Below are 18804 nucleotides of genomic sequence, written 5' to 3'. Positions count from 1 at the left end.
TCCCCACCTCCCCACCCACCCCCCCCCCCCCCTCCAAAAAAAAAAAACAAAGCAATTAAAACCTTCTTTAAAATAGATGATTAGATGAAAAGAGTTTAATTTATAAAGAAATCAATTTTAAAAATAGTTCCAGTTTGCAATCAACCACTTGACTTATTTTCCGTCCGAAATTTTAACTATAATTTTCAAAGTTACCCTTAAAAAACACATGTGATATATATTCTTAATCAAACATGTGTGTTTTTTAAATATATTTTCAAAATTATAGTTCATAGTTCATCAGAAAATATGTCAAGATGCTTATTGCATGGGGAACCTCCTTTGAAGGTGTTTTACCCTATAATGTTGAATTTTAAAGGTGATTTTTACACTATCACCCTATATGAAAGGTGATTCTTTTGTTTTATTTTTCTTTATTTTCGGGGGGTGGGGGGGGGTTGGAATGCGCGCTTGGGGCACTGAGAGCATCTCCAACACCTTCCTATCTCATGTCCTAGGCTAAATATAGGGAGTAGCATGAGGAAAAGTTGCTCCAACAAGCTACTTATGTTGGAGACTAAATATAGGAAATATGATTTGGAGAGCATTATTAGAGCACTTACTCATTATTTGGCTCCCTATTTTCTAGAATGAGAGATTTACTCCTCAAATATAGGGAAAACCTAAAACCACTCTTGCAGATGCTCTAAAGTAGGAAAAATTAGAGAAACTTTAGCTTACCCACCCTCACGTTACACGTATACCAACCAATCTCCACCTACATCGCCGTTGCCTTCACCGTTCATTATCCCAAGGGGCGACCGCCGTGGTTTCCTCCAACAGATGGACGGCTGATTTTTCACGTCCTCCACAATCAAGTTTCCATATATAGGCGTTCACACCACAAACGCATCAATAATTTGCGGCTGCTGACAGATAAGGTAAATTGCATAAAAGCCCTTAATTTTGGGGTGATTTGCAAGGAGAGGTTATGAACTTCAAAATTAGAGAAAATCTCCTAAACCTTTGTAGTGTTTCATCTTTTGGACTTTCTAAGAGCTCAACCTACTGAAATATCATCTGTTATCTCTTAATAAAAATGTTTAAAAAGTTGCCCTCCTAATTTTATAGGGTCTTTTTTTTCTTCCAAAAATCACTTTCAAAATAGCATACCATTATATAGAAACCACATTAATACATAAACCACAGTTTAAAAAGTTTGTGTTGAAATCAACCACCTAAACCTACTGTCGAGTTAAGTTTTCTCAGTGATTGACCCCATCTAACTTTCATTAATGATTATCTTTGTTATAATACACTTAATACTTGTTAACTACTCATGACATTATAACAGTACAATGGATCCACGTGGTTGACTGTAAAAACTTCTTTTAAAAATGGATTATATATTAATTGACAATTTAAAGATGATTTCCGTTTTATAAAACTAAAAACAGATTTCTGTATAATAAAACTATGTTACAGATTTTTTTAAATGAAAAGTCATAAAATTCAGGTGTAACTTTTGGAAAGGAGTTTTCGCTAAATTTTAAAACTTTTTTAGTCAGTTTTGTAAATCACTTAAAGGTCAGGGGGTTTTCTGAAATTTAAGATGTGCACTTTTCCTTTGGAACTTTACCAAAACGCGCATTGATTGAAAATATTTTCTCTTTTATTTGACAGTTCTACCTGCTGCTGTTTCTCTTTTTTGATATCGAGAGTTGGAGGCTGAGAAAAGTGGAAAAAAGCTGTAAAATTGGGAGAATTTTAAGTGTAAAATTATGGGGTCAGGATCTTTCTTCAAGGTTTTGCTGAAGAATTTTGATGTTCTTGCAGCGTATGGATTTCTTACCTTTCCCCATTTGATGTTTGTATTGTAATGCAAAACCCTAATTTTATTTTATTTTTACAACTGGGTTTTTTTATATAGAACACTTTAATGCCCTCATTGATGGTTTGTCTGTAGAAACTGCTGGATCCTTCTTGTGGGTTGTAGTGATCTGATTGAAAGTTTTGAGAAATTAACTCAAATTTTGAGTTTTTATGTGCTTCTTGCACTTCAATCACTTTAATGGTGAACTTTGTACTGTCTAAAAAGATACATTGTGGTGCTTATAATTTTTCCAAGCAAGTGAAAAGATTATCAAAATTATTTATTTTTTCTATCATGATCATAGAGATATAGACAGTTTGGTGATTATTTAGGATTCATAGTAGCTTCTGTTATGAGTTCTGTAAGTGAGTAGGTTATAAATTGTAGCGAATAATTTTTCAAAACAGGCCGATTAGCTTTTTATTTTTTAAAATCGACCGATTTTTTATTTATTTATCAAAATCGACCCGGTTTTGTGATTAGCAGGTTAATCACTATCCTAAATAGTCGGGGTTGCCAACCCCGACTATTTAGGAGGGTGTTAAACCCTAATTAAAGGCTTTAAACCCTAAAAATTAATGTCCTAATTAGTCGGGGTTGGCAACCCCGACTATTTAGGATAGTAATTAGCCTGCTAATCACAAAACCAGGTCGATTTTGATAAAAAAAAAAACGGTCGATTTTGAAAAATAAAAAACTAAATCGGCCTATTTTGAAAAATTGTTCAAATTGTAGCATTCCAAATTTTAAGTGGGTTACAGTCCATTAAAGGGATTGAGGTTGCAACTTGCAAGGAGATCACTGTGCAAAGTATAATGCTTATTTGATCTCACTTAACTCCAGATGGTGGGAACCGAGCGAGATAATTTGGGTTGCGGAGAAATAATTGCAATCATTTGAATTTAGATGGATGTGATTGCCCCAATTTTAGTCTCTCCTAGGAGGCTCAATCATATTCTTGTAATCTTATGTAGTTCAAATGAATATCTTCGTTTTCTCTATCTAATGCGGACCCAATATGATGACTATTCTGTCCTAAATTGTTAGAGAGCAACAACTAGGTCTCTTACCTTCACCTTAACATTAACTTGTCCTAGAAGGGTCAAGTAAATGACTTGGAATTTAAATTGACGAATGCACTTTGTCTGCTCACAATGGAGATGATGTGAAGAGTAAGAGATCAGTATCAACGAATGTCATTTTAATAGAGGCAAAGAAGGGGCCCTGGTTTGTATACTTCCACTGCTGTGCAGAATTAGAAATTTTAAAGCTTTTAATATGTAACTACTCAAAGAATTTGATTGTCAGTGAAGTCACCTGGAATGGATTTAATCCTGCAATTAACATTTCTAACTTAAAAGGTTCTCTCTTTGTTGTACAATGTTTTTTAGTCTAGTGCAATGCAAAATCAATTATAATGGAAATGGATGGGGGGAATTTTCGGAAGCTTAAGCGCTTAGCTTTAGGTTAACTTCCTTTTGTCACAAGGTTGAGGACTTGCTATGCTTTTGCATTTTAAATCATTGCTAATTGTTACTTGTGTCGACATCTTCACATTGTTTTTACTTTACACAGATGTGCATAAGTTCTGATTTACTTGTAATCTTAATATGTTTTTATCTTTCTGTATCATGCAGGCCTGTGGTTACACTTGTCTATCCTTTGTAAGTTGTGATTTTCTCTTTATTCTTCTATCTATATACCACTCGTTCATTCTTTTGTTTCGTGTATCTAAAGCAAGTACAATTGAACAGGTATGCTTCAGTTAGAGCAATAGAAACTAAATCCCCTGTTGATGATCAGCAATGGCTCACTTACTGGGTGCTCTATTCCTTAATAACGTTGTTTGAGCTTACTTTTGCCAAAGTCATCGAATGGTGATTACATATCTAGAATTGCCTCTTCTATTTGTCTTCTGTCAATCTATCAGAATATGTAACTTATCATTTCTCGCTTGCTACTTTCGTTTCAGGTATTAGCTTTTATTTTCCTTAAATCCATTATGGACATCTATCCACCCAATTCATTCTTATATGAAAATCATGAGGTGATATTTGTGATTCAATAGATTTATATTCTATCACGAGTAGATATCTGGAATATACTCATACAAGATGCAAGCATAGTAGTGCAAGCTTTTCTTTTCTTTTGTCCATAGGGCATAGATGGCTTTATGGGCGTTCTACTCCTGCACCATTTTTCATTCAGAAAAAAAATTGTCACTTTTAGATTTAGAGAATCCCCCCCCCCCTCCCGGGGTGGTGCTGCTATTGCATTTTGTAAATAGTTGCATGCTTCTTGTTTGTCTTTGGCAACCAAAGACTTGGAAGTCTGAAAAGGTAGCTTTAAAGTTTCTGAAGTGGATCAACATAGAGTGTAGTTAACAAAGACAAATTCTTGGTGTTGTACAGGTAGGAGCTGATTTTAGATGTAAACTTCATAAGACTATTTTTGTTGTTTGTTCGTTTGCCTCCTAAAGTAGTACTTCTGAAGTGACTAGAACATTTACTTCTTAGTAGAGTCATGGGAAAAAAATGATTTTTTTTGAGTTTTTCGTTGCCATTTTCTTCACGTTTAGTGTAAACCCTGTGTTCCCCCTGGAGCTTATATAATTACATAAAGTGTGATTGCATATTAATGACTGAATCTGTTCAGATTTCTTCTTCTATATTTACACGTAATGCTTACGTTGCAATCATATAATTCTTGCAGGCTGCCATTTTGGTCTTTTGCTAAGTTGATCTTTAACTGTTGGTTGGTCTTGCCTTACTTCAGTGGTGCTGCATATGTTTACCAACACTATGTTAGGCCATTATTTGTAAACCAGCCGACAGTAAACATTTGGTATGTCCCTCGGAAGAAGAGCATCTTCAGCAGACCTGATGATTTTCTCGTAGCTGCTGAGAAATTCATTCAAGAAAATGGACCTGAGGCATTCCAGAAGCTCATCAAGAAGGTACTTCTTTTGGATTCTGTGACATGCTGTTGAAAATATTTGTCTTTTTTAATTTCTCAGATTAACTTATATCAGAGTGCAAAATTTGTTTGAAGGAATTAAAGTTAAATCCGGTCAGCGAAATGTTGGCTGCCACGGTTTTTTTGTGTATGTGCCCCCTTAAATCATGTGTATGTGCAGGAGTAGTCCCCCTAATCATCAATGTTGGGAAGAAATAGTCTTTAATCAACAAATCATAAACTTTCATAGGCTAATTTGCAACTGCAATGTAAAAATGTCAATAAAATAGTCAAATTAGAAAAATGAACAGCTTGTTGTTTTAAATTGGGTAACCATTTTTTTAATTTGCATTTATAGTGTTTGGGGCCATAATAATTTGTTGATCTATTGTATTCAAGCCTGTAGTTGGAAAAGCCTACGAATTTTCTCTAATTTGCAGGCCGAGAAGGCTCCTAAGCCAAGTGAGAAAGCACCAAAGCCAAGTGAGAAGGCGCCAAAGCCAAGTGAAAAAGCGCCAAAGCCAATGGAGAAGATACCCAAGCCAAAGAAGACTAACCGGCGTGTAACTTTTGATGATGTTAAGATTGAAAAGGCTTCCAATTCCCAGAAGAGCGCCAATCAAACAATCTTTGATGGTATCGACAACCATTCTGTCTTTGATAATGGAAACAGTCATTCCATCTTTGAGAACGGTAGCCTTCATCCGATATTTGATGAGTATGAGGAGGAAAGGGGGTCCAAATCTTGGGGAAACAGCAGTTTCATGATCTTTGATGATGATTACAGATACTGAGGGGATGAACATATCTTCCACCTTTCCCAGAGCCAAGAACTTAAGGATTTTGACGCAATTAACAGGTGAATGAATGTTTGTATAATAATGTAGTTATTTGTCTTTCTTTTTTGAAGGGGAACGTTTGACTCTTCTCATTGTTTTTGTTTTGATGTTTCCTTCTTTTGATGATGTTGGAGATTGTTTGTGCCTTGTAAGATAACTAAGTTCTTCTACCCTGTAGTTCTCTAGCCAAATGTTATCCTTATCTCATGTAATCATATATCTCAGAGTCATGAAGCATTTTATTTGTCTTATCACAATTTAATATATATTTATGAAATATCAACTAATGTTACGGTATGGTTTTAAACAGCATGGTCATCATAAACATGAACCAAATTTGGAAACAAGGTACAAAGTTAAATCAAGTGTATAAATTTACCAATTCCTTATATACAACACTTCTCCGTTATTTCATGGCAGCCTCCAAAATTATGCTGAGAATTGAGCCTTACAATACAATAATATGTCTTCCTGTTTATTCCATGAGCCAAAACTTGAACTAGTTTCTCCAAAAAAAAAAATTCTTAAATTTGTTTTAAGTACATGTTCAATGGAGAGATCATCTTAAAGCCTCTCACTGCACTAAAACTAGGCTAGTAGCATTTTTATCTACTCATCTCAATCAAACTGCACCCTGCTTCCTTCTTCTCCATCCTCTTCATCTTCTCTACCTCCATCTCCCTCATCCTTCCAACATCCTCCCACTTCTCCGACGAAGCGTAAGTCCTCGACAAAAGAATCGAATCTGTTGGATGCAAATCCCCCAAATCCATCAGAGCCCCCCTTGCAATTTGTCCAATCCTCACCTCTCCATGAACCCTACAAGCTGCAAGCAAAGCTCTCCAAGCCATTGCATCTCCTTCCAAAGGCAAGTTATTTATAAGCTCATATGCTTCCTCTAACAATCCAGCTCTCGCTAATGAATCAATCACACATCCATAATGCTTGATACTAGGAGTGATTTTATAATCTATAATCATTTTCTTCAAGAATTCCTTGCTTAAATCTGTCATTCCTCCATGGCTACAAGCATTCAAGACTGCCAAGAATGTAACTTCATTAGGCGTTAAACCTTCTTCCTCCATTTCACGAAACAAGTCAAGAGCATCTTGAGCTCTTCCATGGATTCCCAATCCCATGATCATGGCCGTCCAGGCCATCACGTCTCTGTTGTTCATCTTGTTGAAAACTTCAATAGATTCATTTATATACCCACATTTCACATACATGTCTAAAATCGCCGTTCCTAAAGAAGTATCGAGGTCTAGATTCTCCGCTCTAACAATCTCAATGACCTTATGTCCGACCGCCAGAGCTCCAGACGAAGCACAAGCTGCGAGCAACCCTACAAACGTCGATGAATTCATCCTCACCCTCTCATGCCTCATCAATCTCAACAATCTCAAGCACTCGTCAAAATCCCCTCTCTTTGCATACCCATCAACAATGCAGTTATAGGTCACCGCATCTCTCCTCGGGGTCTCATCAAACACCACCCTCGCATCCTCCACACGCTCAAATCTGACATACATCGAAGCAATCGCGGTCACCGCATTCAAATACAACAAAATCCCACTCTTCACACAAAACCCATGTATCGCCTCCCCTTCGCCGGGCTCCACCACAGACAACAGACAGACGATGGTGGCAGGATTGGTCACAACTCCGCACCTCCTCATTCCACAAAACAAATCCACCACCATACCCGTCTCCGAAATTTGGGCATATCCATTCATGAGAGTGCTCCAAGAAATCGAATCTTTTGAGCTACCCATTTCATCGAACATTTGGTGCGCACTATGAAAATCCCTGCAAGCCACGTACATGTGGATGAGAGCATTCCTCAGATTGAGGAAACAATAGTGCGGAGTCTTGAGGGAGGAAGAGTGGAGTTGTCGGCCGAAGGGGAGGTTGCGGGCATGGGAAGAGGACTTGAGGGCGGCGATGAAGGAGAAGGGGTCGGGGGAGAGGGAGAGGGAGCGGAGGGAGTTGAAGAGAGAGAAAGAGAGGTTGGGGTGGAGGGAGGAGAGGGAGAGGGAGTGGAGGAGGGAGGAGAAGGAGAAGAGAGGGGGANGTTGTGGAAGAGTTGTTGTTGCATGACCACTTGTCGGGGTTAAGAGAGAGGGAGGGAGATTTGAATGCCATGGCAAAATAATTTTCTTTGTGGTTTTGATTTTAAACCCATTTTTAAACGTAATTTATTTTCAAAAGAATTCAATATGGCGCCGTACACATAACAGGTACCATGAGGCCAAATAAAATGTAGAAAAAAAAATATAGCTTATATGATACAAGAGAGTTCATTAATATGTTTTGTATCTAGACAACTAAGATCAAATCTCTTGACCATCAAAATTAATCTGTTTACTCTTTTTTCTATCAGCAAAATTAACCTTTTTATTTTTTTTATGGCGTCTTAGGCGCAAACGGGAATCGAACTAGGCACCCCACGATGGAGCAACACGACTTTCCCATGTGACAACCATCAAAATTGACCTTATATTCAATCTAATAACTAAAACAGTTACATCTATATGATGAATATACGTCAGATATTTTGGATATGAATCCAATTATCATACTACATTTCACATTGTTTATACGTCAGACATTTTGGGTTTTTTCACTTTTTACTCTTTCTCCATGCTTAATTAGCATATAATAATTGTTAAAAAAAAGCTGCAACACAAAATGTCATACTTCAATGGGTTAAACCACATGGAAAAAAGTGAAGGAGCTGCAACACAACACATGAAGATAGTGCTTTTGGGGCCATGGCGCATTTTCCCCTTCTTATTTTACGTTATGTAAGCAGCATGGCCCAATTAGATTGCTTTGATGGGTTGAAGGCCCATAAGTGGATCTAGGGTTTCCTTCTCCTATATAGATCCTCATCACCACCGCCCGCCAAAACCCCCGCACTTGAATCAAAGCAGTCGTCGGCGAGAGAGGAGGAGGCGGAAGAGGAGGGGCCCGCGATGGTGCACGTTAGCTTCTACAGGAACCGTAAGCTTCTCTCTCTTCTTTCAATCTAGGGTTTTAGGATCCTGCTTCTGTTCAAGTGTTTTGCCTTTTGATCTGAGGTATTTGCGGGTGCATTGTTGGTGATCGACAGCCCTAAACCCTAAACCCTAAAACCCTAGTTTCTGAATTTTAATTGGGAATCGTTTACTCTACTGGATTATGAATATGTTTGCAATTTATTTATTTTCATAGACTTTTTTTTTAATCCTTAATTCTGAATTTTAATTGGGAATCGTTTACTCTACTGGATTATGAATATGTTACTGCCTTATGACTATGAGTTGGATGCAGAAACAGTATCAAATATCTAAGAAGAAATTACTGGTTCTTGGTTACAAAGATGACAGATTAATTTATTTTGCATTTTATTAGTTTGTCATTATTTAGGGTTAATATCAGAACCCCCTGAGTTAGGCGTATCATAAAAACCCCTTTAATGTTAAGATTTTATCAGAAACCCGGTAACAGCATTAACCCTAATCTTTACGGCTGTTAGGGGGGCTAACCCCTGAAAGTTATGTGGGTTATCTGATATCGTCCAAAGTTAGTTAGGTGTTTCTGATATTTAGCCTTAATTTACAGTGCTTTAAGTTATTTTCTTCCAGAACTTAACTATCAGTTTGCAACACTGTATTTCAATAGCTTGTGAGCATTTTGACGTTCTGTTCTCTTTCAGATGGGAAGACTTTCAAGAAGCCTCGACAACCTTATGAGAAGGAACGTCTGGATGCTCATGAGTTGAAGCTTGTGGGAGAATACGGTCTCCGATGCAAGCGTGAACTCTGGAGAGTCCAGTATGCTTTTAGCCGTATGCGTAATGCCACAAGGGAACTTTTGACTCTCGATGAGAAGAACCTGAAGCCGATATTTTAGGGTGAGGCCCTCCTCCACCGTATGCACCGTTATGGGCTTCTTGATGAGACTCAAAACAAACTTGATTACGTGCTTGCTCTTACTGTGGAGAACTTTCTAGAGAGACGGCTCCAAACCCTTGTGTTTATGTCTGGGATGTCAAAGTCAGTTCACCATGCTAGGGTTCTTATCCGCCAGCGTCATATAAGGTATATTATGTTGTCAGATTTTTGTTTATACTATCTGCCACCACTAGCCTTTTCCTTATGTTGTTGATATGCATATTCTTTTTGGAATTAGATAGCTAAAGTTATTTTTGTACACAAATTGTCTACTGGTTGTTATTATGTAATCTTGTAGTTATAATATTGTGAAAAATATTTTAGTTAAATATCATGATGTCATCGTTTTTATTTCATTCAGCATAGAATCTATCTATAAACTGAGTTTCTGTGGTATAAACTGACGTCTCTGTGTTACAATGCTTACCTTTTGTTATTAGTGTGTGACGTCTGTGTTATCTCTTTCCTGTGTTGCGGGACTTAGTAGACATATTTGAATTTAAGGATTATTTAGTTGTTTTTGTTCGTGATGAAGACAACTATTCCTTTAATCGAAGAGGATCACATGCTTGATTGCAAGTCTTCTAATTATCAAACTATTTCCTCTGATTGGTTCCCCATTTTAAAAGCCGTTCTCCTCTAGCTTATGGCCTTTTGTTTGCTTTCCATATATGACTATCGAACTTGTTCCCCCAATTGCTTTCCTCCAGCTTCACGCTGCAACCCCATTCAATTATCATGTTAATTAAGAAAGACAACTCCCCTTCAGTACTCCACATGGGGAGAGCATCAAGGAGGACCCATACTATTGCACACTCCTTAATTATTCACCAGATTGTCAGTTTTCTACGGGTTCTTTTCATATTTTGAGGGGTCTAAGTTTCAGTAAAGGTGAGAGTTATGGTGAGTTTAATTCCATGAAATTGGAGTTAGTGGGTGATTAATGTTTTCAATATGGAATGGGGGTGAAAATGGATCACAAACAAGAAAGAAGAAGAAACCAAAACAATGTCTACAACTCTACATGTAAAGATAGTGAGTGATAGTAGGCTAGACTGGCTAGTAGCTCTGGAAGAGGATTGCTGCACCAAAGCACTTGAGGAATGGCCTCTTCTATCCATCTGTTTCACTATAGTTGCAATGAGTGAGTTTCTTCTTGGATTCTTGATTGTATTTTTCCTTGCATGTCTCTTTCACATTGCCCCCTTCCCAATTCATCTCCCCCCTCACAAGGGAGACCAATAATAGGTTCGATCAGTTTTGGCAATTGTCATACCGAACCTGAACAAAATGGTGATTAAATCAAAATAAATGAGAGACAGAGACAAGGCTCATTCGTCATACAAAAGAGAAAGAAAGAAGTATTATCCTGTTCTTGATGTTAAACACGAATAGAACAATCTATTTATCCATTTATGGCTGAAAAACAACATTATATGAAGTTTAAACTTGGGGGCTGACCACAAATTGATTGGTAAAATTGAGGGCTATGTATATGTAAAAGACCTTTATTGATAATAATATTTGGAAATAGTTTTTATGGTGGATTATGGTACATTTAATATTCTTTTGTCATTAACTATATTATTATGAATATTTTATATTAAACTCGAATGAGTTTGCTACTAAATTGTTTTCATAAATATGTTTATAGAATACTACCTTACATTTTTTATTTTATTATTCTCATAATGGTCTTAAATATATAGTTAATATATGACGATATTAGTATGTACCTTGATTTATATTTGCATGTTTCTACTATTAATTGTTGTTCTCCATTACCAATAGTACTGTAAAATAAATAGCTATTAACTAATCATACTTAAATTTTGATAGATGGATAACTATCATTCTATTTATTAATATTCAACGCTTCCTCACTCGTCAAGTCTAGTTTTCCCAGCATTGAAATATTTTTGCCGCAAGATAGTCTTTTTTTTTTTTGCAGAACTTACTCTGTGTCTAGATTAAATATAAGAAAACAGGACGGAGCAGGCTGTGATGTGTAAAAGATAATCTTATAGGACTAGTCTTTTTCGTGTTTTGGATTATATTATCCGGATTTCTCTTTTATCATACTGACTGGGGAGGCCACACTGTGCTCTCTACAATTCAACATTCCCTTGGTAGGGAAAAGGTGGAATGGGATTGTTTGCTACGAACTTAATGTTCAACCAGAAGCAAAACATGGATCACAATGCTGGTGATCTTTTCCCAGTAAACTATATATTGTTCTATATGGGCCTGTTTGGTTATGAGGAATAGGATGGTAACCCCTCAGAAAGGTTCTGACACGTCAGAATGTGGCAGAAAATATCATAAACGGATTCTTAAAGTTGTGTTTGGTTCTCTCAAGAAAAATAGAAACATTTTCGTAAGGCCCCTTGCCACGTCAATTTTTATCCAAGCTTTTTGCTCAGAATTGCGCTCAGAATTGCTCAGAATTGCCACGTCAATTTAAAAAAAACGTTTTTTTGGATTCCTCTTCCTTTATTTTTAGGGATCGAACTAAACAGGCCTTATAGGGTGCTCTTTCGTTGAAACATACCCGACAAATAGTTTAATGAGTTTGCACATCTTTCAATGCACTATCTCTGATGTGTGTGCAATTTTATGACGTTGGAAGTGTATGGTATGCTATAGATATTTAAATCAACCCTGTGCTTAATAAATTTTTTTACTGCACTACTGCCATGTGCAGTAAAAATTCTTGTGCAGTAAAAGTTCTAGCGAAAAGTCATGCGATATTTTTGCTTGAGCCAACAGGCATTTTTAGCTACCTAGCTCATATATCTGTTAACACTCCTTTTGGAGCTTATGAATGTATTCTTTCGTAAAATACATATCTGTATCTCATCCTTTTGTTTCTTCTCTGTAGAAAAGCGTGTTTCTGCATCTGTACAACCTAACATTATGCTTAGCCTTCTAGATGTTGAAATATTTTAAAGTAGTTTGTTTAATTCTCGACATCTCTTATATGCAGTAGCCAATTGTGCACAAGTGTTTTTATTAACCTAAATCTTTTAAGCTGTTTGATGGTGATCTCCCATTGAAGGCTGTTAAGTTGGAATAATTGCTAGCCTTCTTTCAAATCATGCATACTCTTATTTTTTTTATTTTGTTTTAATCATGTTTACTAAATAGTTGTCTACCATGCTAATTCCTTTTATGGCTGTAATTATCTGTAAGTTGAAGCTTGTTCTTTAGTCTGATTTTGATTGGCGTGACTAGTAAAATTCTTCCATTTTTGCAGGGTTGGAGGACAAGTTGTCAACATCCCTTCTTGGTGAAGTTGGAGAGCGCAAAACACATTGATTTCTCTCTTGCTAGTCCTTTTGGCGTCGGTAAAGAAGTAAGAGTTGGGAGAACGAACAATGATAAGAAGAAGGATGGTGATGCTGAAGGGGAGGAAGAGGACTAAATCAATCTTTCCTTGTGAGCAATATTATACCAGTGCTAGGCATATATTAGTCCTTAATTTTTTGAACCTAATTGCTATAAGATTTTTACGTTCTAGGTTTAAATCGAGTTTTTTAGCAATGATTTTGGATTTGTTCGACTATAGTCACTTTGTATTCGTATATTCTGTTCATTGTGTCGGTTTCATTTAGTACAACCTGAATGTCCTATCCATTACTGGTTGAATCTTGATTAGTAAACAGAAGAAGTATTCGATTATCTTGGTAAAGGAAATTTCCGGTGAGCTTTTATCATCACTGTTTGTGATTTGAGAGTATCTTGATCTTTTGCTTTTCGAAACATATTCTTCTCAATCTACCTGAAGTTGCTTGCTTTCGCCTTACTGCTGTGGATTTGTAGTTTCATATCTTAAATCCTGTTCTTCCTTTATACCTTTTTGTTGTTTTCATTATTAATGCGTATTTTCCATTTTGGCATTTTCTAATATTTTTCTTGTTGATTTATGTTTATATCTTGGCAAAATTTTTGTGTTCGTAAATCTTTTTCATCATAAAACTTGTATTTCCCTTTATTTGAGCTTTTTTTTACATCTTATAGAACTTTTATAAGTTGGACAGTTAACTTCAAGTTGATTTATTCTTCTTTTCTGTTTGATTTCCATAATGCAAAATGTCTGCATGATAATACTGTTTACCGAATCTCTTCGCTGTAATCTCTGCAAACTCTTGTGTTGCTGCTGAGTCAAGTTGCGTTAATGGTGTATCGAAGTGAAGTTAACCATTGGATCATCGCTCGAATCTTGAGATCTGCCAATCCAACAAAATTTAAGGCTATGCGTTGAGAGCACTGAATATTTTCTTGTTATGGATTTCTACTGACACTTATGTACGTCTTTGAGTCAACTATTGCGGCTCTTTTCCTGTTTATTATTGTCCAGTATATACTCTTATAGTCTTATGTAATAGTCAGAAAGCTCAGGATCAGAGCCTGTACATTTGCAAGATCCAGAATTAGTGGTTATGGGGGTCTACAGTCTGAGACTTTTTATCATCAGCATGGAGTTTGGACCTCGAAACTGAAGCGCGTAGATCTTCAACTTACTGAATCATAGATTAAAGAGCCAACTTGCCGTCCATTATGGCTGCCAATGGTTTGGATTGACGAGGATGATGGTGATGGTGATGTTGATGGTGTGTTCAGATATGGAGCCCCCTTTTGATGCTGACACCCCCCTCATTCTCCCTTGTTACACTACACAATTTGTGGTGTGCTTTGTCTCTCTTGGGATCTATGTTGGTAGTATCTTAGAGTTTACAGGCCTATCCAAGATATCTTAGGACCTATTTGGGGCAACTCTGAACTCTCTCATTAACCCAGTTGGTGGAACCACAACCTGGTTAAGGGCTAAAAATCTTCTTTGACAAAAACCCATTAAGGAGTAAACCGTGGCAGGCGGTTGAGAGCTAAATTGATTTAGGCCAAAACTATTTGTTGATGGCTGATATCAAACAGTCAAATGGAACAAGTGATTAAGTTGACGGAAGTCCTCTAACTCTCTGAATGTCGGTTCTGGAGCAGATTGTTCTTCCCCGCACAAGTAGCAAATCGTAAGAGGACGGGGTTGGGTTCCGCGGTTGTTCCTCCGACGACCAAGTATGTGATTTGTTTGAGTGGAGAAGTAAAATGAACTGCAGTAGTTCTTAAGCACAGTAGGTAGAGGCAAAGATTTTTTTTCCTAATAATACTCCTATTTATAGTGGTGGTAGAAGGGTAAAACAATAACTTTTGCTGAGTACGGGATGACGACCACGTCAACATCTACTTGCTTTGCAGACGAGTGGGGGAGATGTCACCTCAGTATTTAATGCGAGGTGATTGGGACGTGCGGTGTCGACGTGGTCCAATGTGTCATAAAGACTATTGGGGGCGGAAGAATGATGGCACCCATAATGCATTTAATGGAATCTATTGCGAGGTGATTGGCTGTCAGTGCGCGGGGAGGGGCTCGAGGCTCGAGGAATTTCGTCATCTTGTACTTGTCCAGTGGTCGAGAAGTACCTCCATTTGAGTCACCTTCGCAAGATGTCGGCCGGTCGAGTAGTTCGATCAGGGAGCCGACTCAGCCAGGGATCGACATGCAATGCCATTTGAGTCGCCCTCACGAGATGTTGGCGTGTCGAGTCGTTCGAGCTGGGTCTTGGGTTATTTTGAAATGCTGGTTCGATTACGCATAATGTGTGGCACTTGTCTTCCCTTGATTGGTGATTACTTTTCAGCACTAGAATGACTATAACACTATTTAAGCGGCATTTGCGAAAATGACCCCTATGATCTATGTCATGAAGTTAGAGGTATTACGTCAGTTCTGGTTCCAACTATTTCACATTAAGTAGAGTTGTGACTTGCTCATCTGTTGCTATGTAGAAAAAAGGTGTCATACAAATTTCTAGTTCACTTTTACCTCTCGATCTCTTGGTATTCCCATCTCTATAAATCAGTTACTATTTGATGTCAATAAAGTTTTAAGGCCCAAACATTTTCTTTGAAAAACTGATCCTTAGATGCTTTGGTTTGATCTTGGAGGTAATGGATGGGATATGTGTTTGTAAAATGGATTCACCTTTTAGCAACTACTGCAGTTAAAACACAGCCGTATAGAGCTTGACACGCGTATCGTCTTATGCAGATTTTACTTCACTGAAACGAAAACCAAGGTCAACATCAAAGTTAATTTTCAGATAAGAAACAATGAGCTACAGTCGTAACATAATAACAACCAAAAAAGCCTATTCTCTCTTAAAGCGAAGAGATTTTTCAAAATCCTGGTAGGGCCAATGTGTCCTCCACAAAATCTTTATTATGAACGAGTAGAGACTTGGTCCTTGATTATACACTCAGATACCCATTATAAAACTCTTGGATTTTCATTTTTAAACATCTTGTTCAATATATATTTATCTTTGGGTTAATTGCAAATATATAGACCCCTTAATATTTCGCTCAATCACGAAAAGAACTTCCGTAGATTTATTTGTGTGGACGTATCCCCGAGCGAAACAATGTAGCTCAATCACGTGGTTTTAAATTAAACTTTTAAAAGAGTAGAAGAAGAAGTTCACTAAGGAGATGTATTCAAGCCGGTTCCTGATTGCTTGACACCACTGAGTGTCTATTAGAACTACATGGAGGCTATTCGTAATTGGTCGATGCTACAGGGGTCTATCCGTAACTAACCTTTTCCATGATTCTCTCCACAAGTTAGGTGTGGACTTGGGTAGCTTCATGATGGGCCATCCTCCTGGGTTGAATGAGGGATGTCAGAGCCTGCTTGTGTACCTTCTCGAATGAACAAAATCATGCATGCGTTCACTTTTTTTTTTTAACTGCAATGAGAGCCTCAGCTTTGCATGTCAAAAAGTAAGAATTATTTACACGATCTTTTATGCATGCTGACCCCCATTTTTTGTTGCGTTTGAACTTTTTAACATTTAAGTTGTGGAGCTCCTTATCATGTCAGCAGACAGCCACAGGACTCCTGTGCACTCGTTTTGTTGGCACCGTATACGATCCTTGTTTCTGCGATGTTCTCGTTTCCGCTACGTTTTAAATGGAAAGAACTTCAATCGGTACGATTTTCCGGTTTGTTGAGGGGATTAAAAGGCGAGATTCGCAGAAAATCTTAATGTAAGGAGGAGTTAGCTAGGAACAGCCAGCTATTAAGAACAGAGCTAGGATTAGAATTCCCAGGGCTGCCACCAAGTTGGAGCTCCAGGAAATAGCGAAGAAGAAAAACGTTGACGTTGCAGGGGATAACTTCTAGAGAGACTGTCGGCCTCACCCTCCATCAGTAGGCAAAGTTCCTGTCTTCACCTTCTTTTTGTATCGGTCACAGTGTTAAGTCTTTAGTGTACGTTTTGTTCTTCTAGTTCCTTCAAACACTATGTTTTGGGTTTTCCTTTTGACAGTCTCCCTGTAATATAGTAGTTTTATCTGTTGTGGGGGACGAATCATTGGCTTCTTATTCTGATAGGCGACGACAAGGTCCGCTCCCTATCGTACACAATTAGTCACATGTTTTCTCTCTACACCTTTTGTTCAGTTTGTATTATTACGGTTTCGTAATCTTATACATATTATGAACAGGGAATCTCACCCTGTTTTTTTAGCTAAAAAAAAAAAAACAGAGCTAGGATTTTCTTTTATATGGAGCACAATAAGTTACAATCCCCTAAAGCGTGACATAAAAAGTTGTACGCTCTTTTAAAGTTTCTAATTACGCATAATTAGAAACTTCGCCAATGTTGCGCTTTAATGTTTATCTTTTTTGCGTAATATTTGTCTCAATTCAGCTTAATTAGTCGGATCTACATGATATGAATACAATGTTACTCAAAGCTTGAAGGCAGGGTATAGTGTAGGAGAGAATGCGGCATTAGCAACAAAACATTATTCGATAATTAGCATATACCACTTAAAAAACAAAAAAGACAGTCTAATCCCACGATTCAGCTCTCTCTCTCTCTCTCTCTCTCTCTCTCTCTCTCTCTCTCGTTAGGAGCGTACAAGTCAACTCCAATAATCTTTAGACTCCTAAACATAGTCAAATCTTATGCATTCGTCCATCCTCCTAAGTTTAGTACTATTATAACCAAGGTACTAATTAATTAAGAGAGCTTCTTCATTAAGATCTAAGCAGGCTCCTTATGATCTCAGCCTGCTCACTATTACTGTCCATTGTGTTCATGAGCTCCGACAGCCTGTCGCTGAGGTCATCCACCTCCCTCCTCAAACTCTTTATATAACTGCAGGTCTCCTTCAACAGTTTCGACGCGGATGCCTGCAGTTAATAAGCCAGGGATGAGGAATTTTGCGACGTACGTACGTACGTTGAGCTTAGTATACATGCATATATATGATTTGGGTTCGGATGAAGAAATACGCTTACTCTGCCGGAGTTCCTTCGGCGGGCCTCTGGCAGGACTGACTGGAGCTTGGAGATGAGCTCGTTGATCTCTTCGTCGCTGATGCGGGCACCTCTTCGGCTAGACATTCCTCTTTCCTCTTCGCTTGGGGGTGGGTGGGGGGGAGGAGATCGAGCTGGAGGTTGAGAGGGAAGGGAGTGTTGAATTTATAACAGAGGGGACGGTGGAGGGGTTTTGGGGGTGAATGGCTTGAAAAAATAGTTTGGACGGAGGGAGCTTTTATTGACGTGTAGTAGGGTTAAATTAGTTACACACCCTTGTTTCGTAGGGAGACTTTTTTATTAGCACTTATATTCCTTAATATCCACAACAATTTTGCTTTTTATTTAATGTATGATGTGCCCGTATATATGTGGATGTAAGCAACGGCAACGTGTTGGAGACAGGTCCTGTGCCAAATTCACAGAGAGATCGAGTACAATGAAATAAGACATTTTTAAAAATAATATGTAAATAACCTCCTACTCTCTTTGTGAGTACGTGACTCATATGACACATTTTTTCATATGTACGTATATGCTCCGGTAAAATTCGTACTCTACGCCTACCTCTACGATTAACCCTAAGAACTAAATGGGCTCCACTTGTTACCCCCTCCGTACCCGAATGGTGGTCCCGCTCTGTTCATCTTGGCCCATTGGGCTCACCCGGTAAATGGAGCCCATGGAAATCTTTTTGGGTCCAAGATACTGTTGGTTTATTAATTTTGGGTCCTCTGAAAGATCCCTCTTGGGCTACAGTATACAGTGCGCGGTACATTTCATCAGGGACTGGAAGCTGGCATCAATTGCCGTTGGAAGTTAAAAAGGTGGGCC

At 37.9% G+C, this 18804-nt stretch overlaps 3 protein-coding genes and 1 pseudogene across 4 annotated transcripts; 2 read left to right on the top strand and 2 right to left on the bottom strand.

Annotated features, from left to right (window-relative positions):
• On the top strand, nt 1650–5897 carry LOC109848613 (HVA22-like protein a). 2 transcript variants are annotated; one of them, XM_020418212.1, is made up of 5 exons: nt 1650–1816; nt 3490–3516; nt 3607–3729; nt 4565–4808; nt 5248–5897. In XM_020418212.1, the coding sequence occupies exons 1-5, from the start codon at nt 1761–1763 to the stop codon at nt 5599–5601; spliced, it is 804 nt and encodes a 267-aa protein (XP_020273801.1). In that variant the 5' UTR covers nt 1650–1760; the 3' UTR covers nt 5602–5897. The 2 variants fall into 2 exon arrangements, with proteins under 2 accessions (XP_020273801.1, XP_020273802.1); XM_020418213.1 differs by lacking the exon at nt 3607–3729.
• LOC109847889 (pentatricopeptide repeat-containing protein At1g26900, mitochondrial) lies at nt 6252–7421 on the bottom strand. The gene has a single exon (XM_020417119.1). The coding sequence runs from the start codon at nt 7419–7421 to the stop codon at nt 6252–6254; it is 1170 nt and encodes a 389-aa protein (XP_020272708.1).
• Nucleotides 8501–13313, top strand: LOC109850266 (annotated as a pseudogene).
• On the bottom strand, nt 17440–18183 carry LOC109849104 (transcription factor ILI3-like). Its single transcript, XM_020418899.1, has 2 exons — nt 17953–18183; nt 17440–17844 (listed from the first exon to the last, which is right to left on the bottom strand). The coding sequence occupies exons 1-2, from the start codon at nt 18055–18057 to the stop codon at nt 17689–17691; spliced, it is 261 nt and encodes an 86-aa protein (XP_020274488.1). The 5' UTR covers nt 18058–18183; the 3' UTR covers nt 17440–17688.

This window comes from Asparagus officinalis, chromosome 7, assembly GCF_001876935.1.
Source record: "Asparagus officinalis chromosome 7, Aspof.V1, whole genome shotgun sequence".
Taxonomy (NCBI): domain Eukaryota; kingdom Viridiplantae; phylum Streptophyta; class Magnoliopsida; order Asparagales; family Asparagaceae; genus Asparagus; species Asparagus officinalis.
The sequence above is the reverse complement of the archived record's forward strand: the minus strand, read 5'-3'. Positions and strand labels throughout refer to the sequence as shown.